This window comes from Montipora capricornis, chromosome 8, assembly GCF_036669925.1.
Source record: "Montipora capricornis isolate CH-2021 chromosome 8, ASM3666992v2, whole genome shotgun sequence".
NCBI classification, from domain to species: Eukaryota; Metazoa; Cnidaria; class Anthozoa; order Scleractinia; family Acroporidae; genus Montipora; species Montipora capricornis.
This window is the reverse complement of record NC_090890.1, coordinates 35,063,899-35,081,398: the sequence shown is the minus strand read 5'-3', so window position 1 is coordinate 35,081,398 and position 17,500 is coordinate 35,063,899. Positions and strand designations below refer to the sequence as shown.

Below are 17,500 nucleotides of genomic sequence, written 5' to 3'. Positions count from 1 at the left end.
TTTGCTTTTTCACTGCTAAGTCATTTTGTTTAAGGATCAGATACGTTTTAAACTTCTTAGAAAAAGCCTCTTTACTCGATCTTCGGATCGGCAAGTTCTGCTGTTGTTCCGTAGCTATTTACTCTGGCATCTTGCCTAATTAATTCATTGTGAGAGTGGGAAACATTGTCGGCTCATGTGACCCGAGTCCCAAATCAAGTGTCGTCATTGGTCGGAAATGATCGTGATCCTTCAATGGCCCTTGAAACACCCGAGAGGCTATTTGTCACTGAATATGCTTTCACTAGAGGAGCAAGGTTGTTGTATGTGACTTTATTTCGCCCCTTGGAGCTTGGGACCGCTGTTTCTAATGGTTAAGCTACCGAAGCGATAGCGTAGGATGAGACTCAAAGCATTAATTTGCTTGACTTTCCTTTATTATAGGATATCTTCAGGTAAGTTCCTTCAAAAGTGTATCTCTTCGAAGCTGTCCTTCGCTGTATACAAGTGCTCTATATTGACGCGCTTACAAGGTTAAGAATTCTCTTTCGGTAATGAATACTTGCTTTTTTATGTAACACCGGAGATTGCTTTGAACAAAGAAAGATACTTCCTTCGCTAGCCATTGACATGTGATTCTTTTCAAGCAATTTTTAGCGCGGAAAAACTTGTAATTTATACCGAAGTCGTCGACCATTTTTGTTCGAACAGTGATCCCACATTTCAACTCTGCGCCGAGATTGTAGAACGCACGCTTTCAATTTTTGAATTTTCGTGATTTAGATTTTTCTGTTTGCCTGAATAGCATCTTTGCATACCAGCGAAAGATCACTCTGCTTGTGAAATGTTCACAGCGGCAAAAATGAACTCGAGCAGTCCGAAATAATAACAACAACAACACAAGGTCGATCTTGAAGTGGCTTTTACACGTGCTATCTAAATGCATTTTCGCTTGGCTTGTGTCTTGGGTTACTTAGTTGAGAATTTGGAATGAAACTGCTTCTTCTTGAGGCGTCTGAGGATATGGCTCTATGTTGCGTGATGGAATTGAACTTTCAGATTTAAAGTTAACGGCGTTGCGCAGAATACCTGTAATGGCCACGCAAAATTTCGATCGGTCGTTCGATCCACTCGAATGTGGCATATTTTGCGAGTATTTCATACTAGATTCCTTGTATATCATTTGTGACTTACAATTAAGCGACAAAAGCCAAATCATGAAGTTGTCTGTGCTAAGTGATCTCAGGATACCTTACGGGAATTAAAGGAGAACTTGATTTTGACATACGTGCGTAGTGTTGGAAAAGTTGTGAGCTTATATTATCGTGTTTATTTACAGAGCAGTTAGCAAATCCTCGGAGAACATTGGCGATGAATTAAACACTGGGCATGGATGCCCGTTTTCGGAACCATGTGTAATTTAACTTCCGCTCAAGATTGAAATTTTTAGCTAATGATTCGAAGTTGAAAATTAATGTCCTTCGGGCTATTCTGGTTAATTATCTGTTTTTTAATCTACAATGTGGTATGTTTTTATTTTCCATTGCTCGTATTTCCAGAACATTGGTAACTTGGTTTTTCTTTTTTAGTCTCACTGTCTCCAACTCATTCTCCAAAACTTTTATATGCCAATCGCAAGGACATAAGGATAGTTGAGAAAATTCACAAAAACCGTACTGCTTCAGAGACGATAGTAGTCGATGGTTTGGACGACTCAATTATTGCAGTGGATTTCTTCTTTGCGGAGGGCTATGTCTTCTGGACGGATGTTATCTTGGAGAAAATCAAGCGTATACCTGTCAGAGGAACGACAAGAAACGTAGAGGATGTGATTTCGTTGGGTTTGAGGAAACCCGAAGGCCTAGCTGTAGATTGGGTGGCCAGAAAGTTGTATTGGACCGACTGTGGTGATTCAGATTGGCAAACAAATAGGATAGAAGTTGCAAACTTAGATGGAACTAATAGAAAGGTTCTGTTTTGGAAAAATTTGGGTCTTCCAAGAGCAATTGCCGTTGACCCGCTCTATGGGTAAGTGTGACTAATTTTTCCTAATACGCCGCTTAATAAGTTCATGCAATATGTGGCCTTCTCTGTTTGCAAATAATTCGCTTTTCTAGAGAGTCCATTGATTGATTTTGCTTATTTTAAAGGGCTTTTAGTAAACCTCCTTAACACAGATGTCGCCTTTTCTAATGCTTTTGCGCTTTCAGGGATATATTCGGCCGGTGGGTTTAAGGAGGAAAAGATTAATGGACTACGCACAATTAAAAATACATTAGGGTACTCTGAGCTTTGATCTACGGCACATTGAAGACACATTTATCTATCAGCATTTTCGTTAGGCTATTTTTAGTTCTCTCTCTTTTTAACGTCTTTTCTTGCTGGCTGTTGTAAAGAGGAAACAGCACCTAGTCTTGAAAGTGCCAAAAGGAATGTATCACAGGCATTAAATACTGGCTCTAATGACTCATTCCAACCTTTATTTTAATAACCCCCTGTCGTTCTGTACAAAATAAATGTTGTTTTGTCCCTAAGCGTTAAGTATGGGAGATTTAATTTTTTTGGGATTTTTTTGATACTACCAAGGTCTGGTGGAAATTACTTGTAATGCATAGATTATTTAAATTTAGTAATTAGAATTCTTTAAAGTAAATAAAATTGTGTATGCATAGACGAAATCTTGCAGTCGACTGAACTAAGAACCCTCAAAGTGAATTACGCTTGGAAGTATTCAGAGTTTTTCTATGCTCTAAATGAGTTGGCCACGGACGTGTTAAAATCCTTAACAGAAGTAAATGGGCTCTTTTATTGAATGTCTCAGCTCTTGGGCCAATATCAATTGATAAATAATCTGTGGTCTTGTATAAAGAGGGCTCTGTTAATGGACCAAAACAATAGCACTCCCCAAAATTTTATCTCACCTTTTCATAAATCACAACTAAATGAATGTTTTTTTAATTATCTATTGTTTACAAGGATTTATTTACACTGTGTAATAACAGAGTGAGTTCTGCTTTGTAAATTATGTACTACTAACAGTCAAAGATAAGATAAGTTAATTTTTTTGACATTGGTTTTCACTTTGTGGTTTTTTATACCCTTGTTCTCAGGTTTTTGTCTTTAAAGGGATCTTTGGTTTAGTTGTCAATATTTTTGGAACAGCACTAATTTGGATTTTTCTCTAGTTCTAATTTTATTTTTAACTGGTATCCTGTGTTAACGAAGCACAGTCATTGGTTCATTTGTCTGTCTATCAGACAGAGGATTCGGAGATATAAGCCAAGTTAGTGATTTACCTTTTTACTTCATAACAATATTTTCCATAAGAGATGCGTGATCTAGGAAACCTACCTCTTCATGTAATCAATAGAAGTGAATTGTTCAGTGGAACAGAACTTCTACTGGGCTTATTTCATTAATGAGCAGTCAATCCTCTTAAGGGATTTAACACAGCTTGTTTTGGGGAAAATGCTGTTATTCTTAGATGAAGTTACAATGTTTGTCAGGTAATCCATTAAAGAAGAAATTACCAGTGCCTTGTATTATCCACAGCCGGAAGGAAATAGGAAACAATAGATTAGCTGTGACTGTCTGCTCCTGATGACCTGTACATAAAGCCTGTTAATTCTTTGTACATTTTTAAAACTACTGTTCAAGTTAAGTTTTATTTAGAAAATAATGGCTGTAAGCTGAGGTGAAGACATATAAACTTCATGATGATGGCTCTATTATATACACAGTCCATTGGTGTGAACTCTTTGCTCACTTTAAGTTTAAGCATTTTGTCCTTAATGCAATCAGTTCGTAAAGTTTGATTGTTTACCAACAGAACCTTGTAATATTTTAGCCTCTATATACAGTTTTGAGATTTTCCTTTGTTTCTTAAGAAAATATGTGGAGTTCAGGATCAAAAAGTGGATTAGTTTCAGCTTAGAAACCCTGATTCGTGATACATTACATATCATGTTGCCCTTACAGTGCTTGGTGAGCTTATGTATTTTGAGGTTGATTGCTACTGTAGAAATAACTGAATTTATGTGTAATTATGTTCATTGAAAACTGTTATACAGTACTGCATTTCTAAGAAAGGAGAAAAACACTGAGTGAAACTTTGTCTTTAACACTGAGATTTTATTGTGGAAATGTTTCATTTGTATGTCAACAATCAAGTTGCAAGCAAATTTTGTGATGGACTTATCTCGTACATGTTGTAATAATTGCATAGTAAACAATAATTCTATACATGTATAAATTACAGTATACACATGCATGGTATTATTAATTCTACTCATGTATGGTACATGTATTATGTTACATGGTATTGTTGGGGAAATGATACAAATAAGGATATCCAGTATTTCTTAATAATATATAAATGTATGTATGTATTAATAATAATAATGATAATAATGATAATAATAATGATGATGATAATGATAATGATGCTAGTGTCCCAATCAAAAGGGGAAAGTCAAAACAGTACTTATAACGCTCATGCCTCCCACCTCTGCATCCCTATGCTGGTATTTGGGCTGAGTTTCTCCGGGTACTCCGGTTTTCCTCCCTCAGAAAAGTCGACTCCCAGCCTATTCCATCTGGCTGTGGTGCTTATGTCATAGGTTATGCTTAGGTCATACATGGGTTGTGTTGAGGGGCTGAACACCTAGCTGACTACACAACCCCTTTGGGGTCTGACCTCTTGAACTGCGCCCTTAGCAGTTTAGTCTTTGACTGGTAGATAGGGCGATTAGCAAGTCAGGTCAGATCTCTACTGCAGAAGTCTGACTGTGCTTCTTGGCACTGTCAACATCCTGCAAAAGGTGCTCTACATCTGAGGTCCTGTGGACTTGATGGAGAGTTCCACATTGTAACATCTCCAGCTTAATATAAACTATATGTATACATACAATGTAATAATAATGACAACCACAGCAGTTGATGAAAATGACAAATTATGACGATGCCAGGTGATGGTAATGATAAATAACTGTCTCGCTAATTGCTGTCGCAACTGCAGCAACGATGCAACTCAACAAGGTCGAACTGAAAGCATACTATGGCGCCTCTGGCTGTTGCTTTATATTTTATGTGTGACCTTGGAGCACAGCTTACAGCCAGTAGGAATCAGCTGTATGCTGGTTTTTACTGAGGGAGGAAAACCGGAGAACCTGGAGAAAAACCCTCAGAGCAGAGTAGAGAACCAATACAAACTCAACCTGGCACTGATGGTGTTGGGTCAGGGAATCGAACCTGGGCCACCGTGGTGGTAGGTGAGTGCTGTCATCACTGTGCTAACATTGCACCAACCCGGCTCCCTAACCCTGCTCCCCATTGATTCCAATAATGATAATGATAATAATAATAATAATAATAATAATAATAATAATAATAATAATAATAAGGATTTGATAGCTGGATTGAAAAGCTAGGGATACCATTCAATGTTGGAATAATTCAAAAAACTGCTAAATTGTTGGGAACTGCAAGGATTTCGAGGAAAGTGTTGGAAATGTGAAAAAGAGACAATTGTTAGCCTTTGGTCATTTGTTATGACTCGCCTAACAGAAGGAAAGACGGCAATGACAACAGCCAGAACATGATGTTAAATTTTATAGTAATAATAATAATAATAATAATAATAATAATAAGAAGAAGAAGAAGAAGAAGTTGTAGTCGTAGTTGAGGGCTAAAAATTATTAACTCCAATGTGTGGTGACCACCCGTGGCACTTTCCTTGAATTTTAGCTGCCCAGGACATAATTTAGTGCCCCGGGATCCCATTAGTCTTATGAATTGAAGTATACATGAATGCAATTCTTGCAGATTTTAAGAGGGCTTAATCTAACATCAACACTCAAAAATTTAACTGCCAGTAAATTGTTTTGGTATTCCTCTGTCAAGGTGAAGCAAATAGGCTGCCTCCATGCTTATTCCTCATTTTATTTTTTGTGTCAGTGGTGGCTCATTTTTTCACGAATGTCTTGTAGTTCTCTTCACTCCCAGCCCAATTAGCTTTATAAAACTGTGCAAGGGATCATAAAGCGATCATAGTGCTTGTAAAATGGGCGCATGACAGCAAAGTACTCTGGGTGAAGCTGGAGTCACATTGCAACAGAAAATTCAAATTGGCATTTGATTAAGTCCTGTTTGGAATTTTCCACCTAAAAGGTAAAAGTTCACAGAATTCAGGGAAATAAAAGTTGAGGAAAAGAAATGAATGGTAGTCCAATTAAACTTCATGTTATTTTATTTTTGTTTTAACTTCATACTTCACAATAATTAACAAGCTGGATATGAGGTGATTAAATCTCAATGTTTAGTTGCCCCAGATCTTTCGTTTACGTCACCACTGAGGATCTGGATGTTTTATAAATGAGAATAATTATAGTAAAGGTCACAATCGTGATATTACCATTTTTAAATGTCAAATATTGTCATTATGAGATAGGCAGAGTACTTGCAATCGATTATGCTCTAATCACATCACATCAACTTGTCAATTCAAAATATCCTTTCTGCCCCTAAGGGATTTCCTGCAGGGACCAATAAATTTGTCTAGTATAAGACAGGGGAAAAGCTATAAGTGGAGGGGATTGAGTGAAAGGGTGAATATTCTTGTGACTTAAAGCAAGGAAATGAAGCCTGAAATTTAAAGAAGAATTATCAGGGTCGTAACGAGGTATATTTTTTTGTAACTGATCCGATATTTTTACCCGAAATTTTGAACCCCGATCCCAAAAATGATGAGTATTTTTATCCCTGAACCGGCAAAAATGTGATCCCTGATCCCTCATTCCATGAAAAATACGGCTGATCCTGATCCCACGCGTTGTGATTCCAGATCCCAGAGCTGTGATCCTTGATCCCGGTCCTTTTCAGACCTTTGATCCATGATCCCATATACCTCGTTACGACCCTGAATTATGCTCCAGTAATTGCTTTAATTAAATCAAGGTTGAAGTCATTCAGAGACGTTTTTGAGTCCCTAACTTAATTTTGTGAGTTTGTTTATGCCCTACATGCACAGTTAGAGGTTTAGTTAAGTTCATGCAACTCAAGGGGACAGAGCCTTCCAAGTTTCAGCACCAAGGCAGTGGAACTCAATACCATTACGAGCTTCAGGCCATAACAGATATTTCAGCTTTTAAGTTGGGCTTTAAGATTCCTCTTGCATTTTATTTGTAAAAAATTTCCCTATTTTTTTCTTCTACAGATTAATTAAGTGTCATTAGCATATTTAGGTTGATGTATTTTGCATTTTTTTTGTTTGTGTAGGTTCATGTTTTGGACTGATTGGGGGGAAGAGCCCAAAATAGAGAGAGCTGAAATGGATGCTTCAAATCGTCAGTCAGTTATCCAACAAGACATTTATTGGCCCAATGGGCTGACAATAGACTACAGCGCTCATAAAATATATTGGACAGATGCCAAATTGTATTATATAGATAAGGCAAATTATGATGGCTCAGGCCGTGAGAAAGTATTTAAATCTCCTGCACAGTGTACTTTGGGTCATCCATTTGATCTGACGTTGTACGAGAATAAAATATATTGGACAGATTGGAAGACAAGAGGGATTCACTCCTCAAACAAGAATACTGGAATGCGGTGCCAAATGATTTCATCAAATGCATATCCTCATATGGGCATTCGGGCATTTGAATCGACAAGACAGAAATCCAGACCTGGTAAGTTAATGTTGTAAAATATTTAAGTTGCATTCAAAAGCTTGATTTTTTTCAGTCTTAATTTCGGTCTGAAAGTTGTGGGGCCAATTCGATAAAAAAGTTACTTGACTGTGTAGTTTTTTACTCGTGTAAATCACGCGTGTCAAGTCCAACTTGTAAATTCATGAATTCAATAAAAGATTTTTCTGCACTGGATGGAATTTACATGTGCAGCCCGGGTCATGATGTAATAATTTTAACGGACAACTGTAGCTTTACTATTGTAACGGAACTTGAATACGCTTGTAGACTACATATGTACAGTAAGTTCCATTTGCACGAAGTTTATTTGTTCAAGCTGGTGGCCTACTGCTGCAAGTAAATATGTGAATGCTTCGACAGAGAGGCGATATTTGTCCTGAAATTCAAGACGAACAACTGTCTTTCCTCAAAATTTCTAGGCTTTCAACTTGTACACTAAAAGTGTCACTTCTTTTATTGAATTGACCCCCCTGGTTAGTTGAGTGTGGTGGTCTGGGTTGTGGAATGAACACCAGTCCCCAGTTGGTTAAAGGCTGAATAACTTTATACCCAGTGGATGAGTCACTATCCGGAGTGTAAAATTATTATTATAATTCGATGTATTTTGTCCTTCCTTTTCATTGGCTGAGAGCCCACCACATGACCTGCAAATAACTGCCTACAAATAAGTGTTTTGCTGCAAGTAATATTCTGCTCATGCGCAGTTGACATCACGCTCTTGAGAGAAAATGGCAGATCGGTTCCTTGAGCTGTCAGAGAATGTTTGACTGTAAGTGAAATATATACAGCACTGTAAGTCTACAAATATAATTATGCTGGGAAGGAAACCAATTGATTGGTGCCATTACTCGGCTCTACAAGGCAGCGCGTGCTTACGGCTTCTCAGAAACAAAAACAAAAAAAAACTCGGTGATAGAATGATAAAACAATTATTGACCTCGGTTATTGCAAAATATCGTGATTTGTCAGTGTCTCGCAGATCAATTATTTGCCTCAGCCTTCATCTTCGGCTTCGGCAAATAATTGATCTGCTCGCCACTGACAAATCATGATATTTTGCTCAACCTCGTCCAATAATTGTTAATACTTTGCATTAAAAGTTGATGAAGACTGTCTTACACACCTTTTAACTAGAGTGTGTATACATGTAGTCACAATTATGAGCCTGGGCAAATACTGAAATCTTTGCAGATCGAGATTGAAACTGACGGATCGTGACTTTCTCACCGGAAAACATTTACTGGCCCTTTTAATATATAACTGGGACCAATTCCTTATCTGTAAATTGGGTTAATTACTACAGTAGGATAGTATTTCTTCAAACTTAGCAATTGTGAGAATTTATACAATAACTTAGTCCAGAATTTGTCCACTGCTCATTTACTTCCTTTACAGGTAAAAATCCTTGCAATTCAACCACTAATGGAGGTTGCAGTCATTTGTGTTTGTTGAATACCAGTGGTCGTTCCTGTGCATGTCCAACAGGTGTAAGGCTTCTATCAGACCAAAGAACATGCGAGAAAGGTACTAACGAAAGACATTGACTCAAAAATGGTGATTTAAAGTGCGTACATGTATAATCCCTAATTCCTTTTGTTTTAAACAAAGAAAGATATATTACACAGTATGACTCGGAAAAATGCCAGCTGTCTGGTAACTTATAAGTCTTAGAATCAGGGAGAATGAGAATGTTGATGTCATTTCAAGAGTGTATTTATCGCACAGTTGGGAAGACCAACCTATTAATAATTTTATTATTAAAGTGAGATAAATAAATGATGAGAATCTGATACTGTCAAACTGTTCAATAAAGAATTAGTGTATTTTGATTGTCATGTGTTCTGAAAAACAACTTGCAAACTGTTCTAATACAGTAAATCACGTTATAAAACAATTTGAATGACAAAACAATAGGTCTGTATATTATAGAATATTGATATTTAAATATTGTTTGTGAATTGACATATGAGTTGTACAATCATGTAACTCTTGCTACATGTAACCCCTAAGTCTTTTCTTTGCTCAGACAGCTAGCTGAAATCCTCAGGGAAGTCAATTAATTATATTGCACAAGTACCTAGGACAATGTGAAAATTTATTTAAGCCACTTTAAGGCTTTTAAGTAATAAAATTAATACTGAACAAAATGATATGTGAAATGAATCATTTACTGCACTTCGGATATGAAATCAAGTAAAGCTATGATCCTCGCAGTTATGGACTCAATTTTAGCAATTGCGTAGAAAAGCCTGACAGCGTCAGTGGCTTCATAGCTCAGTTGGTTAGAGCATTGCACCGGTATTGTGAGGTCACAGGTTCAAACCCTGTTGAAGTCCTGTATTTTTCAGGCTTCTCTATGCAATTGCTAAAATTACGTCCATAACTGCGAGGATCATAGCTTTTAATTACTTGATTTCATATCCGTAGTGCAGTTTCGTTCATTGATTCATTCCTCACGGGATGATTAGAACCCACAAATGACCAGCTCCCAACATCATGCAGTGGCTGGATAGCTCAGTTGGTCAGAGCATCGCAGAAGTATCGCAAGGTCACAGGTTCAAACCCTGTTGAAGTCCTGAATTTTTCAGGCTTCTCTACACAATTGCTAAAATTAATTGCGTCCATAACTGAGGATCATATCTTTACTTGAAAAGTAATACTGTCACTCCACTGAAGAGCAGTAAGGAATCTTCTGTCAAATCTTGGTCCCTTAATAAAAAGAAAGTTCAGTGAATGTATTGATGGAAAAACTAGCATAACATAGGAAAAAATTGAGTATCAATGACTTTGTTCTATCAACAATTCTCTATTTCACAGGTCCAGTTAACTTTCTATTATTGGCAAGGAAAGAGGATATCAGGCTTATCTCGCTGGACACATCCGATTTTACTGATGTTGTTGTTCCAGTTTTTGGTATCAGACATGCAGTTGCTATTGACTTTGACCCTGTCGATAAATTCATTTATTGGAGCGATGATGAGAATCTTGAAATTAAGAGATCCAGAGTGAATGGCACAGGTATAGAACTTTATGCACTATTTGTATGCAAGCCACTAGGCTTTGTAAGTTTTTTTAAACCTCTTGGGGTCAAACAAAGAGCACAGTCAGCCCAAATAATGCAAGCCTGCACACTAGTGAAAAGTGGTTCCTTGCACCATTCCTCTCTGAACTCCCATTTTCCAATTCTTAGTGGTCCTGTTTTGAACTTAGGGTGTGTGCAAAATATTTTGTTAAAATGGAAGGCACTGCAGAAATTTGCATTTACCGGTAGTAACCATTAGCAAGAAATCTATTACAATGGCACTTAACCATACGGTTGGGTCACGGAATGTGGACTTTGTTTCCTCGCACCCTTCCCCTCTGAACTCCCATTTTCCAACTCTTAGTGGTCCTGTTTTGGACATAGGGTGCATGAAAAAGATTTTGTCAAAATGGAAGGCACTGCAAAAATCTTCATTAAACCATTGACACCTTGAATGCGCAAGGACGCTCCCAGTTGATGAGTAAAATCGTCTTGTATTAGACAGAGTAAAATCTGTTAAGTCTCACTGCCAGAGGTCTGTGGGACCGTGGAGGGGACATACATTGTAGTTTTTGATTGCTTAACTTAAAGGTTCCCGTTGAAACCTCAAACACACTAGGACACCCCAGGTATTAATTGGTATCAGAGGAATCTTAAAAGAGATCTGTTTGAAAGTTTGTGGTTATATACATGGTACATGTATATTGATGGCCATTTTATAACCCATTGACTCCTGGGGGTTCCCCATTGACAAGTAAAATCGTCTGGCATTAGACAGTCTGGCCGGTTTAGGTGTCCAAGGGTTAATTATTCCTTTTGAATTCAAAGTATACCACCAAGAGTATAAATTTTAAAGCAGACAAAACACCTCAAAAGAAGTTGCTTTTACTTTTTACAAATTGTTTTCTTGGTTTCAGATGTAGAGGTTGTCATAGCTTCGCAAATCAAACGTCCTGATGGAATTGCTGTTGATTGGGTGGCACGCAATTTGTACTGGACTGACACTGGTACTGATCGAATTGAAGTCAGTCGATTAAATGGAACAGCAAGAAAAGTTCTAATCAGCGAAAATCTGGATGAACCACGAGCGATTGCTTTGGATCCTTCTCATGGGTAAGCACTTGATTACAGATAGTGTTGTGATGTTTTTGGGAGGGAAATAAGACAAGAAGCAAAAAACAAGGCACTTGTGGCCAAAAAATAAGGTCCATTTGAATACTACAAGTAATCCACATTGTTTTAATTTGCTTTGTACAGTGAAGCGTGGCAAATGCATTTTTGCTTAGTCTATAATTCCAGCTTGCAAAGATTAGAGCCAGCAGATAGTATTCTGTATCTTCTTCATGTTGTAATTGAAAGAAGAGTCTTTTACATGTGAATGCAAACATAACGTTAAGCTACCCTTTCCGAAGTGTAACCCTGTCTGATAGTGCATGTAATTATTTGGAGAATAAATCTGTGTTTGTGTCCTTGGGGAAAAAAATTAAAGGGGATTTTCGTTTATAGCAATAAACAATTTCCAAATTATGATAGGAACTGATTTAGTTTTTCTTTTTTGTCAGCTACATGTATTGGACTGACTGGGGAAAGAATCCAAAGATAGAAAGAGCAGGACTTGATGGAAGCCATCGCATTACCTTGGTGAACGACTCCATAGCATGGGCAAATGGGATTGCCATTGATTTCCATGAACAGAAGATTTATTGGGCAGATGCTAAATACGACAAAATTGAGGTTATGAATATGGATGGGAGCAATCGAAGACCATTGCTGAATGAAAATTTTCCACACGTGTTTGGTTTTACTTCTAATGGAGATAAGCTATATTGGACAGACTGGCAAAAAAGGAACATAGAAAGTATCACTAAAGACACTCGAAAAGACAGAAAAATCCTCATTGAAAACCTACCGGATTTGATGGGATTAAAAGCAGTTAACCTCAGCCTTAATCTAGGTGAGAATATTGTAGTTTTCCTTACCCGAAACGATGACACCCACTTTGTTGTGTTTTCCGGGTTCTCTGCTGCACTATTTTGTAAGGAGATATTGCATTTTGTTTTTCAAAACAGACCATCCACTGTAATTAAAAATCTTCAAAAAACCTTGTGTACTGTTATTGGAACTTGGAGCTTGCTTCTCTGAGGTTGATAAAATGATGAAAATGTTCCTTTATAGGATCGAACCCCTGTCAGCAAGATAATGGAGGATGCAGTCACTTGTGCCTGTACAGTCCAATAGGAGTCAATTGCGAGTGTCCCGATGGAATGGAAATACTTGCAGACAAGAAGAGTTGTATTTGTAAGTATTCTCATGGTTATTTTCCTGGCTTTGGAGAGCTTATTCTGTTAGGCCCGTTTTTAACGTCGCATTTTACATTTTACGTCGCATTTTACAATCTAATGCAAATGAGCGAAAACAATAGATTTTTCTCATTTGCATTAGATTCGGCACATGTGAAATGCGCCGTTTAAAACGGGCCTAAGTGATAACTGCAGTTAAAAAGTGTAATTGGATCTCTGTATGTGATTGTTGTTCTAATCCTGCTTTTTGGAGAAAGGTGGAGGAGTAGTCCCAAACTCCTTGAGACCGCTCTGACACTCTTGATACAATACTCTGCTTTTTCTTTTTAATCAAGCTAATCACTAGCACCTACAATGTGCTCAATGTAATAATAACTTTATTAAAGGCACTGGGCCACTTGCTGGGTACACGAAAGAAAGTCGTAGTTTGGTTTTTGAAGAGAGGGGAAAACCGGAGTACCGTGAGAAAAACCTCGTAGAGCAGAATAGAGAACAACCAAACTCAACCAACATGGGACACCAAGTTTTGGGAATCAAACGCGGGCCGCATTCGTGGGGAGGTGAGTGCTCTCACCACTGCGCCATCCTTTTTCTCTACTCTGTTTGATAGCTTTCGTCTTAATCATCCACAGTGCCGGAAGCGTTTCTATTGTTCTCCAGTCAAGAGAATATAAGGAGAATCTCCTTGGATACCAACAACGGAGCAGTGATTCCTTTGGTGAGTGTGAAAGATGCGCGTGCATTGGACTTCAACGTTGATGAGATGCAAGTTTACTGGACGGATGGGACCCAAAAGACGATAAGCAGAGCTTTCCTCAATGGCAGCCACATGGAACCGATAATTGAAGTAGACTTGTCATTTCCGGATGGTCTGGCTGTGGACTGGATTGCTAAGAACCTGTATTGGACGGACGCAAGCAATCACCGAATAGAAGTGTCCCGGTTGGATGGGCAACACAGAAAAATGTTGATTTGGAAGAATGTATGGGAACCACATGAACTGGTGCTTCATCCGGTCTCAGGGTAAAATTCTGCTTTTCAAATTAAACCAATAGAAACAAGGAACGATCGGTATCCGACGTTCTGGTCAAGGAAGCTTGTTTTACTCTATCTTGTTTGGTCCTTGGTACTGGTTGAGGATATCCCGCAGTTGGCCACTGCGTGCTTTCTTCCACATTACTATAATTATCCACATACATATAATATGTACGTCAACACTCTTACCAGGAGAAAGTGTCTTGTTACAGCCCTTTTTCCGCTTCTCTGTGTAAGAAGCGGTTCCGCGCGTGAGCGACCGGGCAAGCTGGAGAAATTTCAATAAAGAAGACAATTAAGTCGAACCCCATACGGAAAAATGGCTTGTTTTGGTCGTGTCGTGTTACGTTTGTCCCTCATCTAATTAAATGCTCTTTTTGCAACAAAATTTATAGGGCAACTTCGCAAGCATGGCATGTCACAGTTATTTAAGATTGCGGCCCCTGGAAATTTTGAAGGTGGAAATTTTTTTCCAACACGAATACGTTTTTGAAGAAGTTTCCAACCAGGGGCCCGTTTCTCGAAAGTCCCAAAAACTTTTCGGGCCCGAAAAGCCATCTGTGAAACTGCCAACCACTTGTTTTAGAAAGCCGATCTTTTAACATGTTTTTAAGATAACAAAAAGAAAAATGAATATGAAGTTTGACGATTTAAATCCTCTCCGTTCTTGAGATACAAAGGGAATTGTGACACCCGAAAATGGCCCGTAAAATTTCGGGACTTTCGAGTAACCGGTCCCAGATTGATTCGAAACAAGTTCTCCGGTCTTGCGCAAGACTGTTTTATTGCACCAGGTCTTCACGGGATTCGATTTTATTCCTCACACTTGGTCTGAAGTATAAAAGTTTAACGCTTTGGGAGGTTAATGTGCATTTTTTTGTAGGCATATGTACTGGGTGAACGGTGGAAGAAAGCCAACTATAGAAATAGCTGACTTAGATGGATCAAACAGACGCACTTTATTCAAAAACCCAACTCCTCCTGCTGGCTTGACAATCGACTCTTCGACCGGATTAATCTTCTGGGCCGATCAAGACAGGAGGGTGATTGAGTGTGCAAACTTAAATGGAACAAATAGGCGAATTGTCGTGTCAGGGCTGCCAAAGCCATTTGCCCTGACACAATTCAAGGATTATATCTATTACGCTGACTTGTCAACAATTTACCGAGCTAATAAGACGAATGGATTGGATCGGACGCGAATTGAGAGCAATATTGACGTTATTATGGACCTTCTTGTATTTCACAGCAGCAGACAAGAAGGTACGTAAAGAATTTTGTACATAAAGGAAAGGAACTTAAATTTAAGTGTCTCGTCGTTCTAGCGCTGGAGCGCTAATTGGGGACACTGTGAACTGAAATAAACAATTAACGCAAATCAAGTCAAATGTTGGTTTTTGAAGAGAGGGGAAACCGGAGTACCCGGAGAAAACCTCTCGGTGCAGAGTAGAGAATCAGCAACTCAACCCACATAATTGTGACGCCGAGTCTGGGAATCGACCCGGGCCACATTGGTGGGAGGCGAGTGCTCTCACCACAGCGCCATTTATGCACCCCATATTTTGTCCGGTAGTATCCCTTATTGCTAGTTTTCATTGAATCCCAGTCTTCCACCGCGCGCACTCATGAAATAACTGTTAAGTACTTGTCAAGCATGCTAATTATCAAGCAGATTTGGTACTAGAATGGTGTGAGATGGTCTCAGACTGCTCGTTTTCGATGAGATTCAATAGAGGGGTCCTTGCAACAAATTGTCCCTGCAGTTGTAAATTTTTGTGGTCGCACTGGGTATTTTGGATTCAGCGAAAACATTCACCATTACGACAGCAGAATTTTTGAAGCTTTGTAGTAATTACCGATTTGATGACTTGTTTATTAATTTTTCTGGCCAGGGCCTAAAAGAAACTCTCGATAAGAATAGCGTATGTGCGTTTTGGCTTTCAATAGATACTCGTCCGTATTGCAGCAAGGGGCCTGTTTACCATTGTGCTAGGTTCCGATGTGTTCTTTTGCGATGAGTGCTTGATATACCGATATGTCAGCGTTTTTCTTGCAACACCTCCATTCATGTTTCAGGCTGGAATCCTTGCGCCGCTGACAACAATGGATGTAGCCATCTTTGCTTCGCCAAACCTGATAGCACAAGAGTGTGTTCCTGTCCCACGCACTATCAGTTATTAGATACGGACAACCAAACTTGCGAAGGTAAACTTAACTTTTAAAGGACCTTAAAGGCATCCATGCCTATCGTTTTAACAAATTGCAGAGGTTATAACTTTCACAAATCGCAGAAGCGGACAAGTATTTTAGTCAATCAATAGGTGGTGCAGGCTGCCAGCAGCAAACGCACAAAAAATTCGGACGCGAAGACCCCAAGTGGTTTCGTTTTTTCCTCTTATTATTCTTAATTTCCGAAGTTTGTAGGACAGGACAATTTTGTTTGTTTTATTCCGTGGTTCGTTGTGTGTAAGTTCTTTCCCTGGCATTTGATTTACGTGGGGCTGCATCGTTTGTTATTTCGATTACTTCGTTATTCTAAGCTTCGGTATGTCAATCTTTGCTCTACCAGTCTGTTACAGGGTAACTGAAACTGTATATTATTGTTCTCTTTTTCAGCTCCAAGTGTCTTTATGTTGTTCAGCACCAAAACCACCATTCGTCGAATCTTGATTGACTCTGTTGACAATCTCGAGGTGGTTTTGCCTGTGCGAGATTTAGAAAATGTGCTTTCTATCGATTATGACATCAACAGCCACTTAGTTTTCTGGATCGATGGCGGAACCACCAAATCAATCAAATGCGCTTATCAAAATGGAACCAATGTCAAGACCCTCAAGATAAACAGCGGTGCATCACCGTTTGATATCGCCATCGACCCCTACGGACAGCAGCTCTATTGGACAGACAGTGTCTTCAATAGCATCAACGTTTACAGTTTGAGGCACAAAACGAATATGGGTGCGGTTTTCAAGAAGGATGATGTGTATCCACGTTCCATAGTGCTTTATCCTGAGAAGGGGTAAGTCTCGCGCCATGCACGGTTACAATTGTTAAGAGAGCACTAAAATAAAAAGCGGCAGATTATACCAACAGTTTTGAGTATTTTAAAAATTATCTTGGCTCGTCAGGTTTATGACAGATGTGGTGAGGCGTTAATGAGCATAATGCAAACGAAAAGGACTGGAGAGAAATTCAGGAAAGCATAGTCGCCGAGCTGTAACATTTATCGCAGAAGATTAATCCTTGTGTTTTCTTCGAGGCAACTGCTTGTCATAAGACTGTGAAAATCGTCTTGTTGTATTTTATTTCTCTATTCTTAATTTTCGCTCGTTAACTGTAGTTAACAGGCAAAGAATGGGATGTTGTTTTCGGTTAATATCAATTATGATTTATTTCTTTGATCGTGAGCGGGCGGTCTCCTGAGAATCCTGGAATCTGATTGGTTCCGGGACCGT

General features: G+C 38.7%; 2 protein-coding genes across 2 annotated transcripts in view; one reads left to right on the top strand and one right to left on the bottom strand.

Annotated features, from left to right (window-relative positions):
• Positions 1-17,500, bottom strand: part of LOC138014528 (myotrophin-like) — a 463,943-nt gene that overhangs the window by 142,279 nt on the left and 304,164 nt on the right. The gene's annotated exons all lie outside the window — the stretch shown is intronic.
• Positions 265-17,500, top strand: part of LOC138058889 (low-density lipoprotein receptor-related protein 6-like) — a 26,319-nt gene continuing 9,083 nt past the window's right edge. Inside the window, exons 1-12 of the mRNA XM_068904337.1 lie at positions 265-434; positions 1,569-2,007; positions 7,255-7,667; positions 9,084-9,212; positions 10,506-10,706; positions 11,628-11,823; positions 12,273-12,664; positions 12,886-13,008; positions 13,643-14,033; positions 14,929-15,308; positions 16,122-16,250; positions 16,662-17,064. Coding sequence (XP_068760438.1) covers positions 380-434; positions 1,569-2,007; positions 7,255-7,667; positions 9,084-9,212; positions 10,506-10,706; positions 11,628-11,823; positions 12,273-12,664; positions 12,886-13,008; positions 13,643-14,033; positions 14,929-15,308; positions 16,122-16,250; positions 16,662-17,064 — 3,251 coding nt within the window. The 5' untranslated portion in view covers positions 265-379. The remainder of the gene's footprint in view (positions 435-1,568; positions 2,008-7,254; positions 7,668-9,083; positions 9,213-10,505; positions 10,707-11,627; positions 11,824-12,272; positions 12,665-12,885; positions 13,009-13,642; positions 14,034-14,928; positions 15,309-16,121; positions 16,251-16,661; positions 17,065-17,500) is intronic.